This window comes from Rhyacophila brunnea, unplaced genomic scaffold (genome assembly GCF_057557595.1).
Source record: "Rhyacophila brunnea isolate RB1 unplaced genomic scaffold, BYU_Rbru_1.0 scaffold_20, whole genome shotgun sequence".
In the NCBI taxonomy this organism is placed as follows: Eukaryota; Metazoa; Arthropoda; class Insecta; order Trichoptera; family Rhyacophilidae; genus Rhyacophila; species Rhyacophila brunnea.
In genome coordinates this window covers 10,307,831-10,335,582 of record NW_028232860.1, presented here as the reverse complement: position 1 = coordinate 10,335,582, position 27,752 = coordinate 10,307,831, and the positions used below count along the sequence as shown (strand labels likewise).

Genomic DNA, 27,752 nt, shown 5'->3' with positions numbered 1-27,752 from the left:
AAATGTCGGCATGTGGCGCCCTCACTTAGCGGACATCTTATACTGGTGGACATGGCCCCCACAAAGGGGGGCTGACAGGGCTCTAGCCTGGGGGCCCTGGCTCAGTAAGGGCCCGGCGTGGCGAATCGACCAGATAAGTGATTTAAACACACTCACAAATTCTCTCGAATAGTAGAAAAAAGTCGCTATTTATCTTCAATATTATTAATATTTAAAATTATGTGGTTGTACGATACAGTTTTTAATTGTGTATCGATACTCGACAACTCCATAATTGAAATAGATGAATTAAATATACAAAAAACACTAAATATACACATTAATTTGACTGCGTACACAATTTGGAAAACGCTACTGTAGAGCGTCATACTGCCTTTATCTTTAGCGATAGGTAGGGGGCCCGTCAAAGATCCTAGCCTGGAGATTCAGGATGTGGGGGTCATGCTGGTGGATCTATAATACAAAAATTTTAACGCTGTATTCTTGTTTTTTTTTCAGGCTTCAATGCATAATCAATTCAGATCACAAATAGTTTGGCTGATAATAATGCCCGAGTCATTAACGAATTTAGAAAACTTCAGAGATTTAAACATAAGTATAGACTCAGATGTTCGTGTTGCGGTTCCAGTAGTAGGGGGTTATGAATTGTTTGAAATTTATATCCGCGGCCATGACAGTCAGAATGGATACATGGCTCAAGAGAAAATTGGAAAATGGACTAGGAATGATGGCTGGGAAAGCAACGTGACAGCTGCGAAATTCGACAGAAGGGGAGACCTGAAGGAGTTAATTTTGAATACAGCTGTTGTTGTTAGTAAAATGTACCTACATAATTAAATAGATCATAGTTTCCCATAGTCCATGGAATCAAAACATATGGGACCATCCATTGCCGACTCAAGTGGAAAGCCGATCCATTCACAACGACTGGTCCTACTTTTTCCGCCCCTCCCGTTGTTGTCTATGTATGAACTTTACTGTCATTGTTCTATATAGTGCTCATACTGACGCGTCTGTCGTGTTCACACATGGAATGGTTTGATTTGAATATATAAGTTACATGATAAATAATACACTAGCATTAACACACCTTCTACAAATGTAATGCATAGATAAATGTTACATATCTTTTGGAAATCGATATTACCACCGGTTTTTGTGTGAAGGACTATTCTGACTTTGACAGCTGACGAATAACAGGAATGTATATTCTTTATAATTTATTAATATATTTGATTTGAGATTTTTTTATAATTCAATTTGAAACGAGAAAGGGCGAATCAATATGTCAAGCTATCCGGGATCTGATTTTGACAGCTGAAAAGTGGACCACTCGTTGCTTGTGCAAAAAGTTATGCTCAGGCTTTATTAATCGAAAGATGGCGGTGGACCATCACGAGACTGAATGAATTTGAAATATAGCTGCACCGACATTTGATGGGTTTCGGGCTGGTAACGTCACCAATGAGGTTTTAACACGACCAAATTAAAATATGTTCCGGAATGACAAATACGATTCATTCAAAATCAGAACGCAGAATAATATAGAGAACTTGTCCAAGATAGAGAGAAGTCCTTCGATAGAAAATGATTCTAAGAGAAGTAACAAAAATTGAAATGAATTAGGATTAGGATTAACATAGGTATATTTTAATAAGAAATAATATGTATGTAGGAATCTGCTTTTAAACAAAAACTAATATATTTTTGGCGGTTTATCGTACCGACATACTTCAAATAGTAGCGAGCTCGCGAGCTCAGGTCCAGATCACGAGCTTCAGAATATTTGAAGTGGCTGAATGAATTATTCTGTATTTTGGATTAATGATTCCACATACTATATTTTAATGATTGAAATTACCATCATCATTTTCGCCATGGATGCTCAAAATCAGTTTGAGCCCAGGGTTTTTAGGTACCTATCTTAAATGGCCACTCTTATATTATATAGTATTAGTATTTAGTATATACTTATAGTATTTTAAAAGCACCCAAACATAAATTTAATATGTATTGGCAAATTCAAAACTGTCGAATTGAATAACTATTTATTTGTATATATTATTATTTATATTTATTCAGATTGTCAACAAACTCAAACGTCCCTTGGTTGATTATCTCTTGGATGACACTGTAGTCTCTTTTGATGCTGTTTCCAACATTTCCTACGCATTTCTGTTACTGTTTGCAGCCATGTTTAACTTCAGGTATGGAATAATATTGTAATCAACTAATTAACCGTTTAATTACAAAAGACTACTATTAATACACAGCGGTGGCGAAGGGTAAGGGTAGGCTGTTAAGATCCGACATAAATAGTGCACAATAAACTTTGTCTGTCAAACGTATTTGTTTTCATTGAACTAAGACTACACTGTGTAGATAGTGTTTGTTAGTTTTTTAAATTCAATTGAACCCTGCTGAAAAAATGCGCACTATTTTTGTCAGATCGACCATAGCATACACAAACTATTATGGTTTGGTTTAAGCAGGGTTTCATTGAATTTTAAAAACTAATCAGCACCATCAGAAAATTGTATTATTAGTTAAATGAAAACAAATAAGTACGACTGACAAAGTTTAGTGTGCACTATTTATGTCGAATCTTAACAGCCTACCTCCACCCTGCGCCACTGACACACAGACTACATACTATACACAATATATCGTCACTTTTCTGGCAGAAGACACTAATTCGAAAAAATGACATATTGAGTTAGTTATACCAAAATGTTCCTTATTTCAAACTTTACCGTCTGGAAACCTTCTTAATAAATAAACAGTCTTTATTTTAAAGTCATCCTTTTTACGATTACTTAATAAACTCACATGATAGACCATTTCAAACATTTAAACAACTTCAAAGTCAAATTACTCACAACTAGTATTCTCCAGTTAGTGTGTTCTGCCAGAACAGAGACGAATGTAACGTAGACATTAAAATACTCAGACACGCACGCAGAAAAATGGTTGGGGATCTATTTTTTTTTTTTAATATTTTTAATAAATTGGGGTGTAGTTCACAAAATTATGTAGGTACTTAATCTTGATTCTAGCAGGTTCTACTAAACTCTAGATTTAACCTGCCTACTACTTATAACTTCTCGTCGCTTTAACCGCGGACCCACGTACTTTTTCGAGTACATTTCCCACGGTGGCGAAGTTGGAGGTAGGCTGTGGAGTACCGAGATAAATGGAGTAGATACACTAAAATTTGTCAGTCATAATTAGGTCGTAGTACCTACATTTAATTTACATTTTTTAATAAAGTTTAATAAGAAACTTGAGGCGTCGTATACTCCTGTTTCTACAAACAATAATAAGATGTTGTGTTGTTTTGTTATAAAGTTTTTAGGCGATCTATAACATAAACTCTGATTAATGAGAGTTGTATACCATTCCATACATTTGTATTTGGTCCAGGATTCACCTTCCGACATCTGTGATATTGTATGACATTACTGATTAAACTAATTACACGATAGTAAAATAATACATTATATTTTATAAGTACAAAACATTGACGTCCCGCGGGGGTAGACAAACCATGGATTGCCTATTATTGCGGAAAATAAAGGTATAATGAATATTTAATATTAAAAACTACTTTTTTTCGCCTACGGCGCTGAAAAATGTTACCTACCCAAATCTTTAGCAGTACTTAATAGGTACCTATCAGATATTTTATTTTTTTCAGGAAATTATCGAGCGCTCCGGTTCATAAACTTTTCTATTTCATGCGCTGTCAATTATTTAGCACCCACTTTTCTCAGATACCTACCTATGCTTGACGAGACAAACATTATTCGCTTTAGTTCTTTAGTACCTACTACAACACTCGAAATGGAGAATCTCACGAAACGGAGCGTTTGTTTATGAAAGTATTCACATAGTTAGGTACCTATCTAATTTTATATGTGTTTTTAAAAATAAGTGTGTTTGATTTTTCTATTCTAGTTAAAACGGTAAAATTATTTTTTCCACGAGACGGAGCGACAATGTTGCCGATTATACGACCCAGAACGGCGCTCCGGTCCATTTAGAGCCCTGACCTACGATTTAATTTTAACAGAACATGGTGACAATTAATTCATATCGTACATTTCATGTGATCACTACATAATTATTGAGCTATTATTTTAGGTTCAAGTTAGAGAGGACAATATCTTGGGGTTATCTGAAGAATGGAACTTTCGATGGAATGATCGGATCCCTGCAAGCAGGAAGGGCGCAAATCGGAGTGTCTGCCCTTTATCTTAAAAACGACAGGATGCTTTTTAGTGACGCCTTTGCAGAAACCAGTTATCAAAAGTAAGAACTTAGATTTAAGAATAAATACTGATACCTATTATGAGTATTTTTGGGGTTTGGGTCGAAATCCCGAATGCTGAAATCCCGAATGGTCGAAATCCCGAAGGCCGAAATCCCGAATACCGAAATCCCGAACGCTGAAATCCCGAACGGCCGAAATCCCGTATGGCCGGAATCCCGAAATCCCGAATACCGAAATCTCGAACGCTGAAATCCCGAATGGCCGGAATCCCGAAGGCCGAAATCCCAAAATATAAAAAAAATACAAACAGTACCTACCTACCTAATGATTGCGCAACATAACACTTATCTTGAATTGCGCAATTTTTTCAGAAGAGACAAAAACCCATTTGTTCTACAAAAAATGGTTCTTGTCTCTCTTGTAAAATTTGCGCAATTTAATTACTGTTTGTATTTTTTTATTTTTCGGGATTTCGGTATTCGGGATTCCGGCCATTTGGGATTTCAGCATTCGGGATTTCGGGATTTAGGCTTTCGGGATTTCGGCCTTCGGGATTTCGTCCGGCACCCGTATTTTTGACAGTTACAGAGATCAGTAATGTCCCTAGACAAATTGTTTGCAAGTTTGATACGTACCTACTTACCTATCTTATTATTTATTTTCGGCTATCTTAAACACAAAAAAAAATCTTAAATTTATATACTTACACACCATCTAGGTAAGTACTGATATGTAAGAACATTTCCATGATACTTCTTTCAAATAGTAATGACTTTAGGTACCTACCCTTGTGAACATTTAGCCTGTGCGATAAGCAAAGGCGAGGGCAATGGCAAAAACTACACTCTCTTTTTCTTCTTCGATTCTTTGATTCTTCAAGCACCCAAAATATTAACTATATTGCTTTTCGTGTCCGGAAATGTGTACGTAAGCAGTTCACCGTTTCACAGTTTATCATGACACGCTGTATCGGAAATAGATGGTCGTATAGCATTGAGATCAAATTCACATTTATAATAAAAACCACTGGAATACAAGTGAAAAATATAAGTAAGTAAATAAGAAATGCTATAGTAGGTATTTATTTATATACAATTCTGAATAATTCAAAAGTAGGATAGCAACACGAAATGCTTCATAAACAACGCGTCATTTTTTGATCTCAATACTATACGGCCACCTGTTTCCAGTACGACAGTTCAATGTAAACGGTAATATTGTGAACTGCATACATACAATTTAGGTACATGTAACCATTGGATTTAACTTTATACTTACTTCAAACTTGACTGAAATGCTACTGATTCAGTGCTAACTTATTAATAACACCTTTAAGTACCTAATAGTACCTACAGAATTGTTTTGAAGAATATTGTCTATTTGTAATGATTTAGAGTGGCTATTGTCTTCCGGCATCCTAAAGGCAGTGGAAAAGTCAGCACCGCTTTTCTCACTCCACTGGATAGCAATGTGTGGCTCGCAGCAGTATTCGCTCTGATTCTCTTCATGCTGACTCTGTGGGCGTGCATTTACTTGGAGAAAAAGTTTAGCAACTTCTCAGCCGATAATAACGGAAACAGGACATGGCTCATAGCAACCCTATTAATTTTTGGAGCCATGTGTCAGCAAGGTAATTATTTTTTTCTATTGGTACTATGTTTACACTTTGCCGATACATTCTAGATCGGGACTCCTCAAAAAGAAAACCAAAATAATACTCTACACAACTCTTACCAGCTCCATACTAACCTATCGATCGGAGTGGTCATCAAACAGAGATGAGAGGAAATTGGATATCTTTAAAAGGAAATTAATAAGTGTCTTAGAAGCAGTAGATGAAGGTGGCATGTAGTCACTATATCGCTTCTCACGCAAAAGTGGAACGATTACAATCGGCAGGCCATGTCTCAAGTATGGAAGAGACATTGAGACTCCGAAAAGGGAGGGTCAGTACACCAGTGGCGAAGGGTGGAGGTAGGCTGTTAATATCCGCCATAAATATTGCACAATCAACTTTGTCAGTAATACATACTTGTTTTCATTGAAATAACACTACATTTTACAGATGGTGTTGGTTAGTTTTTAAAATTCAATTAAACCCTGCGAAAACTAAGCCATAATATATAATAGTCAAAAAATACTCGTATATCTATAAAATATCTAAAATTATGCAATTAAATCATACATACATTTTGATATTTTATAGATAGAATAATATTTTTTATCTATTATAGTTTGGTTTAGACATACCTTGATGAATTAAAAAAATGAACCAACTATATGTGTAATACGTATTCTTAATCTAACGAAAACAAATAAGTAAGAATGAAAAAATGGGCACAATTTTGTCATATTGTCTAAAATATACCAATACTATTATGGTTTGGTATAGACAGGGTTTAATTGATTTTTAAAACCCAACCAATACTATCTGTAAATTGTAGTCTTATTTCAATAAAAACATATACATTTGACTGAAAAAGGTTAATGTGCACTATTTATGGCGGATCTTAACAGCCTACCTCCACCCTTCGCCACTGCAGTACACCACAGCGCTCGAAATAGAATATTTTACAAACCAGAGTGCACAGAACGAACATAATTGTCACCTACTATCCTGCCACTAAAAAAATGAAAGTTACTATTTTGCTTCCAATTGGAACATGTATGGGCATAATATCGACCAATGGAATGGTTGTTATAGGACAACTTAACCTTGAAAATTGCACAGGTTTTGATCTACTGCGCACGAATTACAGAGTAAAATTAATTATTGTTACCATTATTATCTCTGACTGCTTTTACATGAAGCCTGTTGCATAGTTTTCTCCCAGCGTCGCTCTAACTACGTTATATCATTTTCTATCGAACTTCACACTTATGTGGTATGTTTGTAACAACTCATACGCTCTTTTCTCTGGATCAAAATATATCCTGAGAAAAAGGCATCTGATTTTTACCAGACCTTGAATTTGAACGGGGCGGAGCGATAGTCTCGAAGATTTGCTTCAGTCCATCGTATAAAAGTACGTAGTTTCAGTAAAGTAAAGTTACCATTGGTATAAGTGAATTCTATTGGTTTTAGGTTCCAACGAATCCTGTAGGTGGACTTCAGCCAGAATCTCTGTCCTTACAACGATGCTCTTTTCTGTACTGTTTTACCAGTTTTATTCTGCGAGTATTGTATCATCTCTTCTCCAAGATTCCCCCAAAAACATTCGAACACCCGAGCAACTGCTAAAAAGCAATGTCAGAATAAAAGTGCAAGATATTGTCTACAATAGGGTATTTTTTGAGGTAGGTATACAAACATAATATGTACCTATTTATGTTTTATTATTTCGGATAAAGATAGCATGCAAGATCGCTACCTAGTTATAGAATACAAATGTGATCAAATGTGATGTGTCTTTAAATGTGCAAACTCGTCTCATCCCAATGCATTACCTCGCATGAATGAAGAAGTTTGGTGAGTGAGAAGTAGAATCTTATAAAGACAGTATTTATATTTGCTCGTACTGCGTAGATAGATATCTATTCCAAAATAAAATATAAAAATAAATATACTTAAAAATATAATAAAAAAGTGCAATAGAATGATAGTAACAAACCTACCGGTAACAAAACCGACTACACAGTGCAGACACATTTTGAGGTTAACCGATTTTCACAATCTGTCAAATAGTACCATACAGCGACAACGTCGCGTCTCGCTTACTCTTGAAGAATGAGATTGGCGAGACAGTCAGCACTTTTACATGTAAACAGTTATTATCATGATAGTTTATACACATTATCGGTGCTAGTAAATCCATGCACGTGTACTGGCGCTGTAATGGTATTCTCCATTATTTTCTTTACCATCTATTCTTCAACGGATATGGATTCATTTCAGAATGTTAATGTTTATAGGCCATGGAGCATGGGCTCTACAACATGTCTTATTAAGTGTGCTTTTGGTTGGGTAATAGGTGTAACATAAAATATTATGGAATACATATCGTCTCTGTTCTGGCAGAACACACTAACTGGAGATTACTAGTTTTCAGTAATTTGACTTTGAAGTTGTTAAAATGTTTGAAATGGTCTATCATGTGAGTTTATTAAGTAATCATAAAAAGGATGACTAAAATAATGACTGTTTATTTATTAAGGTTTCCAGACGGTAAAGTTTGAAATAAGGATCATTTTGGTATAACTAACTCAATATGTCATTTTTTCGAATTAGTGTCTTCTGCCAGAACAGTGACGAATTATCATCTTTAACTAATAAGAGTGCATTGTATCTTTTATGAAATAATAGATTATTTATCTTTTTCTAGACAACCACCAGTGTTCTCATAAAAGATATTTATAAGAAAAAGGTTTTAAAAGACGGCAGGGGTTATTTGTCAGCGGATGAAGGTATATTATATTAATTAATTACATGGATATAACTCCACATTGTGTTCTGCCGCACTTGTGTAATCTTAATTATATAGCAGCGCATATATGCTATACACAAGACTGCTATCGAGGGTAGTTTATTATATTTATGTATTGAGTTATTATAATTGTTACAATAAGTTAGCCGTCTAAACTGTCAATATGGTCTATCTCGTTCAAAAAGTTAACACAGCTAAGAGGTTGATACCTACATCCCTGTTACAGGCGGGCTTCTCCCAGTGTAAAATAATCATTCAGTAGTTATAAGCCGAAACGTAATCCTGACCTCTAGAAACGGCTTCATAAAACATCTAATCTGATTCCTTGCTCAACTACGTAAATATTTTTATTCATAGGTAAATGCCTTCGTCCGGTGTGTGAAAATCACATACTGGGCGGAAATGTAATTAAGATAAATTTTAAAGTGTAAATGATGATGGATGAAAGAGATAATTTTAAGACTAAATATAATATATAAATAAGTATACAAAGATTGTAAATTTTGCCGCGCATTGCTAAAACCTTCGCGCGCCGGCGCCAGAGTCGTTTGGTAAGTCGGCGTGGGTTAGGAGGAATTTCGAAAAAAGGGAACCCCGAGGAAAAAGTTAGTGAGCGTCCTTTGTTCAAAGTAGACGGACTGACTGTAACTGTAAAAACTGAAAGGATAAACTTGTAAAAAAAAAAAAAAGATAAAAAAAATATAAAACTGAGATCCCCGGGGTTCCAGCGGCTAGCTCAGGTGTCCATCGAACCCCGGATTCACAAAAAAAGAAATTCAAACGGTATATTTATGTTTGTGGTTAAATAAAACACTAAGACTTTCTTGTGTGTAACTTGGTATTAGGTATATATTTTAATCTTGAGTTTGACAAGGTTATTTTGTAGTTTTTTACAGTTACAGTCGTCAGTCCGTATCGTTCTAAAACCGGACGCTCACTAACATCTTTTTTTGGTGCCGGCGCGCGAGGATACCTGAGCTAGCCGCTGGAACCCCGGGGATCTCAATCGGGCCCCACGTTGGGCGCCATTGAGATCCCGGGGGTTCCAGCGGCTAGCTCAGGAGTCCATCGAACCCCGGATTCACAAAAAAAAGAAATTTCAACGGTCGGAGTATAAATAAAACTCGGTCTTTCGTGCTCGTAACGTGGTCTTCTTATATTTTCTTAATTTTTAGTTTTACAAATTATATTTGGGATTTTTACAGTTGTAGTCGTCAGGTCCGTACCTATCGGAAAGGGGACGCTTACTAACATCCTTTTTTTCTTTCTTTTTAAATTCCTCGTACCGACGCCATCCAGCAAAAAAAAGGACTCTCGTGATTGGCCAAATTTTATCGCGTGATCTTTGATTCGGCGAATCACGAGCCTGACCCTGGCGCCGGCGCGCGAGGATTTCACGCACAATGCGCGGCAAAATTTATTATATTTAAATCCTTATATTTAGTCTTAAAATTATCTCTTTCATCCATCATCATTTTTACTTTTTAAATTAAAAAGAAATACTTACGTGGTTGAGCAAGGAATCAGATTAGATGTTTTATGAAGCCGTTTCTAGAGGTCAGGGTTACGTTTCGACTTAAGCTACTAAATGATTATTTTACACCGGGAGAAGCCCGCCTGTAACAGGGGTGTATCAAAACCATGTTACGCACAAGACCTGGTTTTATTTAATTTCTCAAATTTAAAATATCTTTTTTGTGAATCCGGGGTTTTGACACCTGAGCTTGCCACTGGAACCCTGGATATCTCAAGGTGCTGTTAAAACATAGCACTTTTTGATAGTTCAGACGGTTAACTTATTGTAAGAATTAACTGCTCGATACATAAATATGATAAACTACCCTCGATAGTAGCCTTGTGTATAGAATAGATGCGCAGGAACACTAAATAATATTAAAACATGTATAATTTTAAAAAACTGACCAGTGTCTCCTGAAGAGTTTTTCCACACAGATGATTCAGAGTTTGTCTTTTATCCTTACCTTTTTAATAAGAATGCAGGTAGGTACCAAGGCCTGACAGTTCAGGTCATCCTAAGGCCTAGGCATACTCCTCAAACATCACAATATTTCGTAAGCATTCATCCATATTCGCTCCACTGGATTGATGCTCATTGTTTCCGTTAGATATGGGACAGACTAAGCTTTGTACGAGACAGATTTAAAATACCCACAATATGTTTGATCGATTCAATCAAGAATGTGACTGGATTGGCGTCGATAATCCGCTCAACTAAGTACGAGAATAGTAGGAGAATCATATGCAGAATAGGAACTGCTGATGTTAATTTACTCATTTGTTCAAAGAATAATTAAAATCTATTAAACTCAACATTTCAGACTCAACATTAGAGGCAATAAACATAATTATTGATATATTAGCCAATGGTGCACATATTATTTTTCTGGCCCTACATCTCTAATCCAACATCTCAACTTTGTTAACTAATTGCTTTTCATTGAGAATAACTTTGGAATTAATTAATTAATGTTTGGGTTACCAACATCAAAACACCGAATAGATCATATTTTAAATTATTAATAAAATATTGAATACTGCACCATACTATAAGGTCCAGTTGCAGTAGTGTAGTTATTGAAACAGTATAGTATGTAATGAAACAATTATACAGAAACACCCAGGCTTGAGAAAATCACAAATATATAGAGGTAGTATGACCTCACTGGTAATCAGAACCCCCGTATGAAAAGCCAGTGCCTTACGAATTGAACATTAATTATTTTAAAAATCTGAATAATAGTATTAGGAAACAATTAATCTTTGTTGTATTCATTGCAGGGCTAATGATGGTGAAGGCAGGCGGCTGCGGTTTCCTTTTAGACGTAGATGTGGCTTACAAAGTAATTCAGAAAACCTTCACGATGAGAGAAATCTGCGATCTGAGCGAAATACAGCTTGCTCCGACTCACCGCCTGGTATCTGTTGTGAAGAAGAACTCACCGTACAGAGAAATGCTTTCATTTGGGTATAAACTTCCTTAACACATAAAACCTTGAAATAACTGTAAACTATTGACTTTGATTCAAATTTAATAATTTGAATCAGTGTCGACACTCAACAGCTTCAAATTCATACCTGGAGGACGGGGGGGGGGGGGGGTACCCTCCTTGGCACTTCGCGAAGAGCAACCAAAACCAATTTGTCTTTTTTTATTTTATCAAATTTACATTTTTTTGACTGCCCTTCAAAAAGTAAAATACGCGTTTCAATGTATTTTTCTTTCTTAATATTCAAATTTATTAAATTCTTAAGTGTCTACTAGGCATGTAACTATTTTTAACATTCTGTAAACTGCTTCGAAATCAGTACATTTAGTAAGATGTCACCTGTATTCTTTTAATCCTCTCTTTTGTTCCTTAGTTTTGAGTGAACAATCGTCAAATCTTATTTTCTGTTTCAGATTTCGAAAACTATTTGAACGTGGAGTGGTAGTGAAAGAAAATACAAGATGGCATCCGAGCAAACCAAAATGTATCCCACAGCTCACTCAAAATGTTTTCAGAGTCGGAGTGAAAGAAATTTCTTCAGCGTTTGTGATGCTATCATGCGGAATGGTTGCAGGAATAACTGTATTGTTCATTGAGATTCTTGCTTACAAGATAAATTTGAGGAATAACTCGAATAAAGATAATCTAGCAGATTGATTGAATTATCATCAACAATATAAAGTTATCTTCGCATGAAATCAGACAAAATTAAGTAGTGTATGGGTCTACGTAGGGTGTTGATTTACACTTTTCCACTTATTAAAAACACTGATTCAGGGACATTAAGTATATTTCGCTCGACAAGAAACAATTAATTATTAATAACATTCGTAAATGCACACTTTGCCGCAAAAAGTTGGCAAATCGTATTTACAGGCGACGTTCAAGGCTCAAGGGTTGGATACCGACTGACCGTACCTGCCCTCGATCCTTCGTCCGCCCAGAAACAGATAACGGTAACTTTCTTTTTCTTTGTTTAGCTGTGCGTGCATCCTGGTCTAGCCTTGACTCATTTACAGTTACAATAATATCATTATATTCCCAACTCTGTCGATTGGAGGATTTTTGATGGGGGATTTAGACATTATGATAATATAATAAATATTATTTGGTATCAGTAGGTACTGAAAAATTTAATAATCAGGATAATAGGGTTTCCATGGAAATAAGCCGAACCGAATGGTTTATGACGGTCTCACCTTACGCCGAAACCGTTTATTGCCGTAATAAAACTTGTCGAGTGTTCACCCACTTAGCTTCGGATTTGTATATACGGGCGCCGCCGTGTTCCATTATGCTCTATGCAAATAACGGTGTTTGTACATGCGCGCCTATTTGAAACAAGTATTCCTTATATTAAAACAGAAAAATATTTTTTCTCTATGGTCAGTTTTTGATGTCTATGGGCACTTAACTGTCAAATAAATGACAATTTCTCACATTTTGCCGCTAGATATCCCTAGTGGTCCTTATATTTTGAACTCGCTATTACATTTACTTTCATATTATTACTTTTATTTTTCGATTAATACTACATTATGGCCGGATAATCCGAATGCCGAATAAACGTTATTGAATAAATAATCATTACAATATAAACAAATGAAAGTAAATGGTTATCGTGATAGTATACCTACCTACCATATAATTATTATGCATAAATCGATTCCAGCATAATCATGTGAATTGAGTTGTTCAAAATATTATATTACTTGTATTTATTTGATTTCATGAATCTGCGTCTGATGTGTATTTACTAACGAGACTCTTAAATTTGAAAGCGTCGCCTCTTTTACGAAATTTGCGGCATTGTAGATTAGCTTTATCTACGAAAGCAAAGTTTACTACCTATAAATAAAGCATTCATGATTGAATAAAATAAGCACCAATTATAGAATCAATTGTAAAATAGATAGTACCATTAGACAATAATCAAAATAATACACTGAATACTGAAATACGGAAGAAAACAAGAACCTATGACAATTATCAACAAACGCGGGCTGTCAGTTGCGATCTGTCAAAAATGGACTCTGCCGAATTTAGCAATCGGTTTCGCTAAACTTATGGTAGAGGGGCATTAGGTGTTCGGGTTCGGCGAGATGCTTATGTACTAAATTTGGATGAACGCAATTATACGGGCGTATTATAGGGTAAGAGGTACAATCGTGGGCCACCCTCCAGTGATGGGCCACTCAGCAGTAAAACACAAAAAATAGGTATTCAAAAACCTAAGTTATGGGTATTTGTTCCTATATGTGACTTACAACATCATATACTTCGGTTCTAGCATATTATTTCCTGTATAGGTAGCAGGACTGACCCTATAAGTGACCATTTTGTATACCAAGTCACACGTTTTGCATTTTTTCTGACAATTGCTTAACTTTTTGTTAAGGAAATAACATACTTTGGAAGGTAAGATCTCTTTAACTATATTACTAATTATACTTTTTATTTAATAATCGTTATGCTGGATATTCAAACATATAATTATGTTAAGTCTACGATAATTTTAAATTAAAATGACACATCTAGCTGGGTGGCCATTTACTGCACTAAATATATATAGCAGTTGTATGATGGGCCGGGCTGGCCCATGACTGAAAAAATGGTTTTTTACTTTTAGTTAACTTTTTTATGCTAAATACAATATTTATAATGCACTATGGTATCTGCCGTTTTTATTTTTATTTTATTTTAATTTTAGACAGTCGTTGGCCACGTGGCCGATCACTGAATTTTTACTGGCCGATCACTGTATTTAGAAACATTTAACTTCCCATTTCTTTCAGAATATCAAAATACTGAATAATTTAAGTTTAAATATGATGTTTAAACAATAGATGATGCTGTTGCATACTTTTATAAAAATGGGGGATCACTATGTGATGTTGCAAAAAAAAGATCGGAGTGCCACAATACACAATACATTGGAAATATTTTCTATCCGAATCTGGTTACTCTGTGAATAGAGTTTCCTATATTATTTATCGAAAGGCATAAGTCACATCTTATCGACCAAGTTAGTGAGCTTTGTCTAAAATTTTATTTGAAATACATCTTATAGCACTATAATACTAATGCATCTAGGATTCTTCAGCCTATAGATAACTGTTTTCCCTCCAGTTAAAGCTGCAAAATATCGCAAAATGCTGTTTTCATCCTTAAAGATTTAACGAATGTAGTGGGCAATTAAACAGAAGAAAAGCTTAAAAATATTCAAAATACTAGCTGAGGTAAACAAATAAAACATTTTTATACCATACCTACCGATTGCGGAAAAACTTAATCAAATTAAGTCATTATCTGACAACAGCAAGAGCATAGAAAATATAACCCAATTAAATGTATCTAACGTGTCAGTGCCGTCAGAGAATGCAACATGTAAATAGATACTGAACGCATGGAAGAAATAAATGAACATATGGTTAATATATCTACAGTTCTAATTCAAACATTATCATGGCCTCAGATACCAAAAATAAACGATAAACATGTTTTACAAAGAGTTCCATTCGCCATCACTTTGCAAAAATATAGAGATATTTAAGATCAAAAAATGGAAAACAAGAAAAGTGCAGAGGAAGATAAAAAGAATAAAGGCAAAAACCACACATTTTAATGAGGCAATTGAAAGTACAGGCAATTAAAAATAATAATGTTTAAAAAATGGCGGCCAAAATCGTTGTGCGATTTGTGAAATAATAATAAAACATCTTATTAAATTAGAATTTTCAGTGTATAAAGATAGCTTCCATTAAAAATCTCAGCAGGTCCATGTCCCAATTGAGATTGATGTTTTATTTAGTGACTCAGGTGATGAAGTATTCAACAGATAGGTCGATAATTTTCTAAGACCTTAGAATACACTCTCTGTCACTTTATCCTCTTTTATTACATCAACGGTGAGATAAAGGAGTATGTTTGTTGATTATATCATAAGATTAGACACGTTGATTCAATATTTTATTGAAAAGTATGCCTTAGTTGTTTAATTTATGCAGAAAAAGACGGGTGGCCCATCACTGTCTGGAAAGTGGCCGATCACTATCTGAGCGTGGCCCATCACTGTACTTTTTACGATTTTTTTTTCATTTATATTTTTTGTAATAACCATGTTTGGTATTATAAAATATGTACACATATATATCAATATACATGCTTTGTAAACACGAAAAAAATTGCATTTCAATAAAACCGCATTAATAAGCTTGTTCTGACCGATCAAAGCAAGCCATTCGCTTAACTGGCCCATCATTGTACCTCTTACCCTATATCTGGCGTAAAATCGCATTCGAAAATTTTGGATGAACACCCTATTAGTCCACTATTATATATTAGCGTAAAATTGTAGTTTGAGTCATTAAAAATGTCTTACATCTTGTATTGATCGTCTCCGGGGGCGCCTTATAGGTATATTTCTGAAAAGTGTTTTGTATATTAATAATACATAACATATTATGATACCTTTTAAGGAAATTATACGTATGAGAAAGATGTAAGACATTTTAATGACACGCCAACATATTGTGAAAATAAAGACTGTTGTTTTTATTTCCAGAGCCCTCATATGCACATTTATCTTATTTTTTGCATGGTACTCTGAAATACAATGAAATGTGCTCTCTCTCCAAGGGCAAGTTCACAGGTTCTGTTATTTATAGGGGAGATATAATATATAGACGTTTAATAAATACTACATATTAAATTAAAAAAATCACATATGCATGTTGATTTACGTTTATTTCAAAACATTCCCTATTATTTTGAACATTACGGGAATTACACATTTCCAATACAAAAAAAATCTTACAAATTAATAATTATATGGGTATTCTAAAGTTCATAACCACAGTTATTGTTACAAATAATTCACTGAACTATTTTTACATTACGGGGGGCGATACTTGTCAATCTTTTTAAAGCCACTAACATTTCTGTATTTATGGTCAGGAATGAGATTATCAGAAAATTAGGCTACATAATCTAAAATGGATAGTGCCACTTCTCACAAAATTCTGGAGAAACCACTGGATGGTAAATACAGATATAAAATATACTGCTGACGAAAATGAGACATCTTTTTTATTCAGATACTGCTCCGATACAAGCTTCTGCCATAAGTAAATTGCTTTCTCTCTCCTAAACGGAGTATTTATGTACATCTACAGAGTGGATTATACATTAGAGCGTTGTTGTAGTTTTTGGCCATTCGCCCAACTCATCCGGCACTTGCTCTGAATTAAACACACATTGAAAAATAACATGAAATTTATGTCAGACGCGGATCAAACCCGCACCCAAAGCTAGATGAGCCCTTGACTGACTAAACCACCGTGGAATTTTTACTAATTTTTACTTTGAAAAGCAATTTTTTTTTTTATAATAAATCATATCTTCATGAATACATTCTGATTCATCGTATATTCATCAATAAACAGAAATAGAAAAAACTCGTGACTAATTTAAAGATTTATAGTCCGTTAATTATTATTTTAAATATATCGTTTACATGGTAAACATTTTCTAAATCGACAAGAAAACTATTCACCAAGAAAATTAGGAATGACGTTTTAAAACATTCAAATTAGATACATACTGCAACACGGTTGAGTCCATATGCCCATATGCTCTGCCTGGAGTGAGGTTTGCGGTTTTTTAGATATGTAGTTTGATAATTTATTCATACATCAGCTTGCATCAGAGCACAAATAATTTTGTGAGATTTTAGACACAGTTTTTCAGTTAAAACATTACAACTTAAGTTCACAGTATGCATTGTAGCACAACATGGTCAGTTTGATCATGATATGACTAAAAACGTTCCAAATTTGTGTATTTTAACTAAAATATTTCCAATGACTGATAATTGTAGCGCATTCTCTGACAAAACAGGTCCAAAACATATTACAAGTCTATGTTAAGATAAAATTTAAAAAAATCCAAAATAGACAGAACATGACATTATGCAGATAGTAAAAAAATAATATGTAATTAACAGAATTCAAACGATATTATTTGAATGTATTAGATACTTATATTTAAATGCAACACGGAAACATTCAATTTTGTTGTACTGACATATCGTTTATGATATCACAGCTTTTATTTTATTAAATCTGTCACACCGAATTCACACAATTGCCCAATCCATGAAATTTAATGACTTGAGAATTTAAAAGAAATGTTTTTTTATTATTCAAATTAATTTAAAATCAAGTCAATATTGCGTTCAATGACACATTGGCAATTCGGGTCACACATTCGATGCAGCGATGACAAAAAAAAGCATGTTGTATTTTCAACGTGGTGTTTGATCCAGTACAGGGCCAACAATCATTCCTAGGAAAATTCTGCATCTCACGTTTTAGGCAATTTCATGGATTCGGTGAAACCAACCGATAATCATAAAATTAAAATAATCCACTAAATACGCTCCTTTATTAGGCATATTACAATTAAATCCTGGATGAGCTACCATTTTGGGGGAAAAAAGTATAGGTGGCATCTTCACAATACTGCCAAAAAAAATATACAAGAATATTCCATATAGTAAAAAAATAAAACATAATATTTTGTATCATGGAAAGAATATAAAAATATTAAAAATAAAAATAAAACAGGAAAAATATATTTTTTATTAATAAAACCATTTTGTCGTATCTAAAATGCAAAATGAAATATCTGCGTAACCTATATTTTGATGGTGGGGAGAGAAATATGACTCCTCAGTTATTTTTTGCATTGACACCGTGTGAGCCGGTAAAGATGGTTGCCCGAATTACGGTGGACGAGGGTTCAAGTAAATTAGGTCCACATTTTTTATAGGATAAATATATTTCTGAGGTTGCTCCAAATTATAGATGTTCAATCCTTTCAAAAAATCAGCCATTTTAAGATATTTCATTTCGCAATGGAAACAGCGAATCAATCTAAGACCAAAGGAGTACCAAAAGATGTTATCACAAACTGCACATTACCATGATGAATGACATTGTACATACGTCATGGTTGATGTAAACACAATGGAACTATCGTAAAAATACACCTTACCTTGCTAAACTGAAGCTATACTGCTCCAAGCCCCAAGAAAAGATTAAATTGTTTTAAACTAGAATAATTAGTGTAATGGAAGATACGGCAATATGATTTCTGTTCTATCTTGCAATAACTTTTCAGATTCCCAAAACAGAATCAATACTCAACACTTGGGTTTTAATTTCGTTCATCGTATTATATTTTATTTTAAACAGTATGGAAAGAACAGATAATTAAATTCCCTGTATATTTTTTTGTATAAATATCCATAGTAAATCTGTCATCACTACATTAGGATCTTAATACTATTTTATAAAAAAGTTCGCAAGACATCCAAGAGCGCCGTATTTCTGCCAGACCGGAGGCGAATAAAATGGTTGATGGCCGCTTCTTAATACATGCATACGTAAAAAGTTTATTTAACGATAACCTCTAGCTACAAAGCGACATTGAAAATTTTATTTAAAGAAGCGTTACCACCATTTTTAATGAGATATTTCGATACAGTATTCCCTATCAATATGTAAACATTCAAGTACAGTCTCTCTCAGTAATCTGCCGCTCGATTATCCGACAACTACTATAATCCGCTGTTATTTTTACTAGTTGAAAGCACAAAATCAAGCTCTAAAATTCGCCGGTATTCGTATATCAAATTCAGTAGTCCACCATCGTATTTAACGTAGCTGAGGCATGGAACAACCTACCAGGACAAGCTATAATTTCGTCATGGAAAAAGCTATGGCCCTCCATGAATCAAGAATCATGAAAACTGGAAACCGTAAGACATAGTCCCATTAGAAGAATTGATTCAAAGAGCGACTGAAAACTCAGAGCTAACGTAGTTTTAGAGTGGATAGCAGAAAGTATGCAACACTTCTAACTGAAGACGATCTCATAAATATATCAAGAGGCTTGGATTCTGAGGATGAGGCAATAATTGTCAACCGACTGCAGCTCACGCAGTCAAATCAGAAGATACACTAGCTGGGATTGACATTACCATTAAATGGGCAGAGGAAAATAATGCAACCGTCAACACACTCATCATGTTGCATAAATTACGAGATAACATAACCTTCCAACAATATTCAGATACACACAATAATACACCGAACAACTGGTTGTGTTAAATAATTTACTGTTTAATAATATGTAGTTAATAAACTTAGTTTATAAATATGTATAATTTACTTGTAGCACAAATTTCTCAATAAAAACAATTTTTGCGAAACACCTGTTTTAATTTTTACCATATTTTGTATGTATGCACTATAATCCGCCGCTTTCTCTAATTGGACACTTGTCTGGTTTCTGGGGTGGCGGATTACTGAGAGAGTACTATATATCCAAGTTTATTCACCAATACACACATCTTTCGTATGTGTTCGCACCAACTTTTGCTGAGAGACCTATATACGGTAAAACTTTGGATTGCAAGCATAATTCGTCCTGGATACATGTTTGTAATCAAAAGCAATCGTATATCAAAGCAAATTTCCCCAAAAGAAATAATGATAACTCAGCCATACTCGGGTGGTGCTTTTTTCTAGAAAATTTTTCTCTTCCGCAAAACACTCACAATCCAAAGTTTTACTGTATTCACAATAATTATTGATCAGACAATAGACTTAAAGGACACTGTATTAAATAATTCTACACTCGCATCTCAAATTGACATTATGAAAGGTGGAAGATAGAATTTTGTTTACATAATAGAAACGGCGCTCGAAAAACATTCTTCCGACATACAAAAAAGAGCACTAATGTCACAAACAGCTCTACGTATAAAACTGGATAGCGTACATAATTGATACAGACCGATGCAATTTTTCACAATACAATTTTTAAAAAAAAAGACTTTTCCCTAATACTCAATTTATTTTGTATTATTTTGAGAATGAGATTCTTTGTTATGGAGAGATATGGCAAATTGAGAAGTCATTCTGTTATTTATAAAAATGAATTTGTATGTGGACAACTTAAGAACAACGATTGATAACCTTCACAGGATAGAAATGCTTATGTTACTAGTTGCCTTATAACACTATAAATGGCACAACACATACAAACTCGATGTAACCACAACTTGTCAACTTTATTTAAAAAATATAGTAGATATTCACAAAATACACGTAACTCAATGCACTGATGTATACAGCATTGACCCAACATTAGTGATTGAATATAAATTAGTAACAGTGCGACGCGGCATGTTTATCGCTTTCCAATAAAGTTTTAATTCAGAATGATCTCAAATTTGCCTCTACAGACAATCATAATATTTATAGAGATCCTTGCAACTATAGAAACACTTATGCAATATTATCAAGTTTCTTTAATTGATTAATACATCCAATATTTTTGCTTACTTCTTTATTTTGTAAAATCACTGCTTTTTTGTCTTGTGTTTGACAGTTGAGGTTATGTCGACTCTGTGTAGTCCCCCACCAAAAAGTTTCTGTTGCAATTATAGTTTACCATTCGATATTTGACTATTTTAAAGGGAAAAGGTCTCAGTACTTAATAGCTATTGTGAAAAAATGCACGGCTGTTTTCGTCCAACGCCTTCACATTATCAAGAGTAGAGACATCACAAAATTACTGTATGTAAATCTAAAAAAATGATTTAATATAAACCTTCCGAGGTCATGATTAATATCTTACCGATGTGCGGCACAGTGGTGCCAACAGAATAAAAGTAAAATCACAACGACAGCGCAGACGGCCAGCGATCAACGCATCCGGTAGTGATTGCTCTCAAGTACCGTGCACAGCTCGCCTTTGAAGTCGATTTCGATGGAGAAGTCCAGATCTCTGTTGTTCCGCTGGTTCGGTTTCATCGCAAAGCATCCGTTGATTTCCTCGCCCTTCTTAACCTAAATGGAAAAAAAACATTCTTGAACACATATGACAAAACGGAGATGAAATTGCATGCTAACGATCGATCTAATAAAGGTGTGGACCCGGCTGCCTTCAACATAGTTCTTCACCATTTCCCCTAGAATACTAGTAGAATATACCGGAGAGTCTGAAGGTTCTTTGCTATCTCCAATGATCAGCATAATGAAGATGTCTTTTGAATCCGTTTGGACAGTCCGGGGTGAAGGATAAAAGTTTATATTCTTTCTACACCCAACTTGACAAGTAAATAATATTATACATAGTCAACAATAATAGATTTTTCAACATTTTTTGGTATTTCTAACACAAGTGTGCCGAGATGAATTAGTATCTGAATCATTTTGTATAATAGTTATTTATGATTGAGGATTACCCACGGCTGACAGACAGCTAGATTATCGATTTATTAATAATGTTAGCAAGGAAATATAAGTAATATTGTATTCAACGGCTCATAAAATCAAATAACCTTTTATGGGATTAATCATTAATCCAATTATAAACGGGAATGTCTGGGTTGATTAATAGTTAAAACTGTAAAATTTCATTGTGCATTGCTTAGTTCGTTTGGACAAAATAAAAAATAAACACATTTACTTAAAAAATCACGGTGATGACATTGAAATGAGAATTTGTGCCATTACATATCTTAGAACAAGGTATTTCAAGTTGTTTCCCTATAAAACTAAGATACCGATTTATATTTTACTGTTATGGTCGCGACAATACGTACTACCACTAGTAAATTCATTTATGTGTGTAAACGGAGTATTAAAACCAGAATTAAAAAGTTGAAGCGAAATGGAAGATGAAGTGATCGTAGACATGGGTCATAGGACTGAAAGGATATTTAAGATTTTTTTATTACGGTCATGAACTCGTCAAAATAGAAGACTGTCTGCTTCCAATGCGTGTAAGGCGCCTCGGGAGCCGTGCTGAATCCAAGCCGCTTGTGAGATTTGGTGAATTCAACATTGAAAAATGTAACTAATGCCTGCACAAAGTCGTTGCGCCGTACCTGAAACATGTTACGAACATTTTATAACTGCTGTTGGTATGTAATAAAAATAAGTGTAAAAAACTATTTATTGACAATGCCCATAGAGGGCAGTTTCCTTTTCGATTTACCATCCCTTCCAAAGCATATATTCACTTTAAATAATTAAAGCTGATTAGACAATTTGACAAATTAAAAAAAAAAAGTTACCTGCAAATTAAATCTAGATGAAAAGTCCAAATCCGCTTTTTGGACAGTGTAAAGGTCAATCTCCTTTAGAAGACAAGAGTTTGTGACAACCTGTGAAGATGAAATATTTAATTAATACATATACAGTTAAATAATGCCATTAAATGCAATAAATACTTCAGCGAGGCTATTCTTAACATCCAAGAGCAACATGTGAAAAAAATATCACATTTATCACTTTACGTATTCAGGCGGTTAATTATATAAATAAGTAATCGTAAAAGGGTGCTATCTTTTAACAGGTCCCCCCTTGGCTGTGTTAACATTTAGAGTGAGACAGAGTATGTCAATTTTACATATTGAGAATTGAGATGCAAGATTGGCTAGTAGCGGCTACAGTAAAACCTTGTTAGTAAGAACACTGATAATTCGAAATTCGCCGTAATTCGAAATATTCCTGAAAAAAAAGTCCCTTGAATATTATTTTCATGTAAAACCATACCTTTAATTCGAATTTCGTAATTTGAACCGAGTCCCTGGCATACAAAAATATTCAATAAATCGTAATAAAGTACACTATTTCATGAGCCAGTCATTGAAAATTGAGACTTTTCTTAAAAAATCAAAAATTACTTATTTTAAGGTAATAAAAATAATCCTGACATTTTATGACCCAATTCGGTAGGCACATCTATGATCGGAAACAAAATTAATGAAAATCAAAATTTTTTTTTTTACAAAATTTTAATATTTTTCCCCCATACATTTCATAATTCGTAATTCGAATTTTTTTTCGATTTTCGGTCCCATGGAATTCGTATTAACGAGGTTTTACTGTAGTAGTAACATAATATTTGTTTTACTGCAATCGCAATGACATGACTAATAAAATTGTAGGTTGAGTTGATATGTCTGACATGCCAGCAATATGTATACATATTGCTGTTTGTTTGTTGAATGATGAAATTACTTTGGATGATTACAATAATTAGGAATATTGACAATCACTGTTCAGTGACAAGGAGTTCAATCGGCAAATGGACTAATTCAGGCATTACTATCGCCAGATGATGATCTTGTAACGTCAATATCATTCAAAATGATATTGTGAGGACATACAATGTTATCAATAATCTTCAAAGTTTCCTAACCTGTTTGGGGTCAACAACGTCGACGAGGGGTTCAGAAATGGCCACCTTCCTGATGGAGCTCATGTCGAAACCGTAGACATCGTCCCACCAGTTGATCTTCTCGTCCTTGTACTGCCTGTCCTCGATGCCACAGACGAACAGCGTGCACCTGTCAGGGAACAGCATACCGTCCGATTTGAGCCACTTGTCTCGGGCGTACAGTACAGTATCCAGCATACTCTCGTAGAATAGGCAGTAGCCCATCCACTCTGAGATTATTATGTCGACGCTCTCGATGCCGTCAGGTAGACACACTTCTTCCACCTGGGGGGAAAGAATAAATACTCACAATGTGTACATATGTCGCTACCAGTGGCGAAGAGTGACTTTTGGAAGTAGGTAGGCTATAATAATAGGGGTCATACTTATAGTACTAAGGAAGATAATAATACAAACATCATATTATTACATACTACTGATGAAAAGGTACACACCAGGGAACACAAAATTAATGGGATCTGACTTACACTACTGGGTGTGATGTAACAGGTTAAATATCTAGAGCGTGAAAAAATATGGGATAAACTTAAACACATGTTAAAGAATATGCTATTTTCAATAGTTGGTATGTATTTTAGTTTGTCACGTTAATATAACGTGCTTTCAATCTTTGGGAACAGACGGTGTTCATTAATTTTTGTAATTTAATTAAACAAAATACCATGACATAAATTTTATTAAAAAAAAAAAAAAATTCTGTTATTCAGTAACATTGAAAATAAAAAATGACATTGATCGATTGTAATTACCTTTCCTTTGACAATGGTGACGATGTCACTGAGCTGGTTAGCCTCTACGATCTTCCTCGCATAGTCTACAATATTTGAGCATTCGATTGCAATCACTTTGGCCGCACCGGCTTTGGCTGCAAACATCGACAAGATACCAGTACCGCATCCTATGTCCAGTACCACCTAGAATCCATCAATACCGTATGTTAGTAATTAGTTGTTTAAACACTGTCAAGATCAAAAACCTGTAGAAAAAAAACCTTATTCTACAGAGATGTCGCCTATACAGTGCGCGCAGACATGACAAACTAACAACATTCTGATTGTATGTGATGTACAGACATCTTGTAGTATGCGACAGCCGAATGCCACACCAGTTGCTTGCCTATCAACTTACCGCACCTTGTTGCTTCAACGAGGTGCGTTTAATTTTACCATACACCTGGAACCACTGATGAGACGCTCATTTACGCTGTGGCCTGTGGCAATTAACTGCAAGCTATTTCGATATGCAAGTATATTTCGAGTGCTTAAAGTCAAAGAAAAAGAGAAGTAAAGTTGAGCGCAGTATAGGAAGAAACAAGGGTGTGAGGGACACGCTGCCAGGCGAACTACATTTGACGTTCGCCGCGAACTAGATCTGCGAGAGTGAGAGCGCAGTATAGGAAGAAACAAGAGTGTGAGAACGCGAAACACAAAAGACACAATTGACCTAATCTGTCCGAACAAATCACTATCCGTAATTGACCTAATCTGTCAGAATCCCTATTAAGTGACTCATTTCCCATGTCTATGTGACATAGGAGACTTAGGGCTTGCGCAGACAGAGCGCGGTCAAGCGGTCTGCGTTCCGCGTTCGGAGTTCGGCGTTCTTTGTACTGTATGGACTTCATACTGTATGGGTACACAGCCGGCGGTCAGACCGCGCCGGTCAATTGGAACGCTAGAGTTCTGGAGTTCTATGCCCGGAATTACAAAGAACGCCGTACCTCCCGTCCAGTCCCGTCATAGGAATTTGAGCAGTCACACAACATAGAGCGAAACCACACGGGGGAGTGAGTACGCAACAGCGGTGCTTTCTCACTTCCACTCGCAGTCGGAATATAGCGGTCTCGCATTATGCAGCGCTTGTGTCAGTACAACGTTTGTAAACAAATGGAACGCTTATTGTTGACCGCCACCTGTCTGCTGTCCCTGAACGTTAGCGGTCAACGGTCGGTTGAACGCAGAACTCCGACCGCTCTCTGTCTGCGCAAGCCCTTAATATAGAAGTTGGTCTATATATAGCCTTTATCAAGCACAGAAAACCTGTATAGGTACTCATTTCAGCAATAAATAATAGGATATCTTATAGATCTCGATCGTAGAGGTAAATCCGGAGAGCAACAGAAGTGTAGTATCCTGTTCTGTGTATCTAGACATTGTAGAATTGATGTGACTGACACAGTACTTTGGTCTGAAGCTGGAAACACATACATGACATTTATGATTCATTTAAAATCAATGTGTACTTCCAGGGAATAATAAGTGTAGGTACATCATAAGCTTGTGGGGGCATTAATACGGCGGTAAATAGGCAAATACTGACACCATAATAAAAATATATCAAATAATCTTGTAGGTATTTCGTGTGTTGTATACCTTTGTCATTTTTCTTTGTTCGAAATTCGAAATCATTTCCTATAATTTGGTAGGTATGTAGGTACCTTATGCACCTTACACAATGTATGGCATTTTAGAGATTTGCGAAAATTTACATACCTTTCCTTTGAAGAGATGCTTATTGTGGTACATAGCATTTCTGTATGTGAGAGTTCTAACTTCGTCCTTCAACATTTCCTCGTGTATGCCAAAATGAGCATAGGAATCGAAGTAGTAATCTCGTGAAGTCATCTCTTCGGCGGTGACATTTTTATCCGGGCCTAAAAGATGATCAAATTCAACATTACAATGCACTTAAATAACGGCGCAATGTGACTAGCAATTACAATGAATTTATTGTATTCACCATTCAATTCGGCAACAGGGGTGGAAGCTGTTGATTCGACAACGTTTACATCCATGTTTTCCATTGTTCTCATCTAAAAATAAGCGGAAAATTACAATTAACACATGCAATGACGGCTAAAAGATGAATCAAACACACTTTTTAAAACAAACTGACGCCGAAGATAAGTTAACCTTCAATTACACAGCCAACCGCGTTTATATGGCGGTAAAAATCTCACGTGTTGGAAATAGCATTACAAACAAAAAAATAGCACACAGTATTAAAACGGCCTTCGAGTATGTTTTAATGTAATATTTTAGCAAATAATTGCAAATCTCACCGATAAATTCACTGACTGAACAAAAAGAAAACGCGCACCAGTTACTCAAACTAGCCCGGAAAAAAGATTTCTGCTTCTAAAAAAATAAATCCGTCTAAACAATTTTATTGCCATTAACAAGACTAATAATTGAGATAAAGTATGATGTATTACATACTCGGTATACATTATCCAAATATTGTCAATTTTGTACCTAGGTACCTACATAATATTTCTGTAATAACCAGGTATATCAAATTAATCTCATATGTGTGTAAAGTAAGTAAATAATATTGCACTGTAATATTGTTCTAGGTATTTTAAAGGCCGGCCACACGCTCATGCTTCACCACGACAAGGCAAACCCGTGCGTGTGGACGGCAAAACTGTACACCACGCAAACCAAAAAGTGCGGCCTGCGCCAAATTCAACTTAAAAAATTTTAACTTCGCAAACCGAGTTTTACATGCCGCGCTCAATTCATCGAAGGTTACGGTCTTTTTTCATTTATACTTATTTGTTTTCGTTGGATTAAGAATACATAATATTACACATATTATTGTTGGTACGTTTTTTAAATTAATTAAGCTCTGCCTAAACAAAATCACAATAGATAAAAAAAATATTTATAATATTCATATTTATGTATGATTTAATTGCATAATTTTAGATATTTTATAGATAGA

General features: G+C 34.9%; 2 protein-coding genes across 2 annotated transcripts; one reads left to right on the top strand and one right to left on the bottom strand.

Annotated features, from left to right (window-relative positions):
• Positions 1-690: 690 nt before the first annotated feature.
• Positions 691-11,699, top strand: LOC147071165 (ionotropic receptor 84a-like). The gene is made up of 5 exons (XM_085948540.1): positions 691-810; positions 2,083-2,207; positions 4,144-4,311; positions 5,668-5,903; positions 11,497-11,699. Exons 1-5 carry the CDS (start codon positions 691-693, stop codon positions 11,697-11,699), a joined length of 852 nt encoding a protein of 283 aa, XP_085804666.1.
• Positions 11,700-18,449: 6,750 nt separating this feature from the next.
• Art1 (arginine methyltransferase 1) lies at positions 18,450-27,165 on the bottom strand. Its single transcript, XM_085948511.1, has 8 exons — positions 27,088-27,165; positions 26,766-26,838; positions 26,519-26,679; positions 24,776-24,940; positions 23,988-24,290; positions 22,858-22,947; positions 22,519-22,668; positions 18,450-21,625 (listed from the first exon to the last, which is right to left on the bottom strand). Exons 2-8 carry the CDS (start codon positions 26,836-26,838, stop codon positions 21,482-21,484), a joined length of 1,086 nt encoding a protein of 361 aa, XP_085804637.1. The 5' UTR covers positions 27,088-27,165; the 3' UTR covers positions 18,450-21,481.
• Between the last annotated feature and the right edge of the window lie 587 nt (positions 27,166-27,752).

Bases quoted from the DNA above. Each gene is read 5' to 3' on its own strand.
- LOC147071165 (XM_085948540.1), top strand. From the start codon at position 691: ATGGCTCAAGAGAAAATTGGAAAATGGACTAGGAATGATGGCTGGGAA. The intron at 811-2,082 runs GTTAGTAAAATG...ATATTTATTCAG, and splicing joins TTTTGAATACAGCTGTTGTT to ATTGTCAACAAACTCAAACG. The intron at 5,904-11,496 runs GTAATTATTTTT...TATTCATTGCAG, and splicing joins TGGAGCCATGTGTCAGCAAG to GGCTAATGATGGTGAAGGCA.
- Art1 (XM_085948511.1), bottom strand. From the start codon at position 26,838: ATGAGAACAATGGAAAACATGGATGTAAACGTTGTCGAATCAACAGCT. The intron at 24,941-26,518 runs GTATGTAAATTT...GATGGATTCTAG, and splicing joins AGCATCTCTTCAAAGGAAAG to GTGGTACTGGACATAGGATG. The intron at 24,291-24,775 runs GTAATTACAATC...CTTTCCCCCCAG, and splicing joins TCACCATTGTCAAAGGAAAG to GTGGAAGAAGTGTGTCTACC.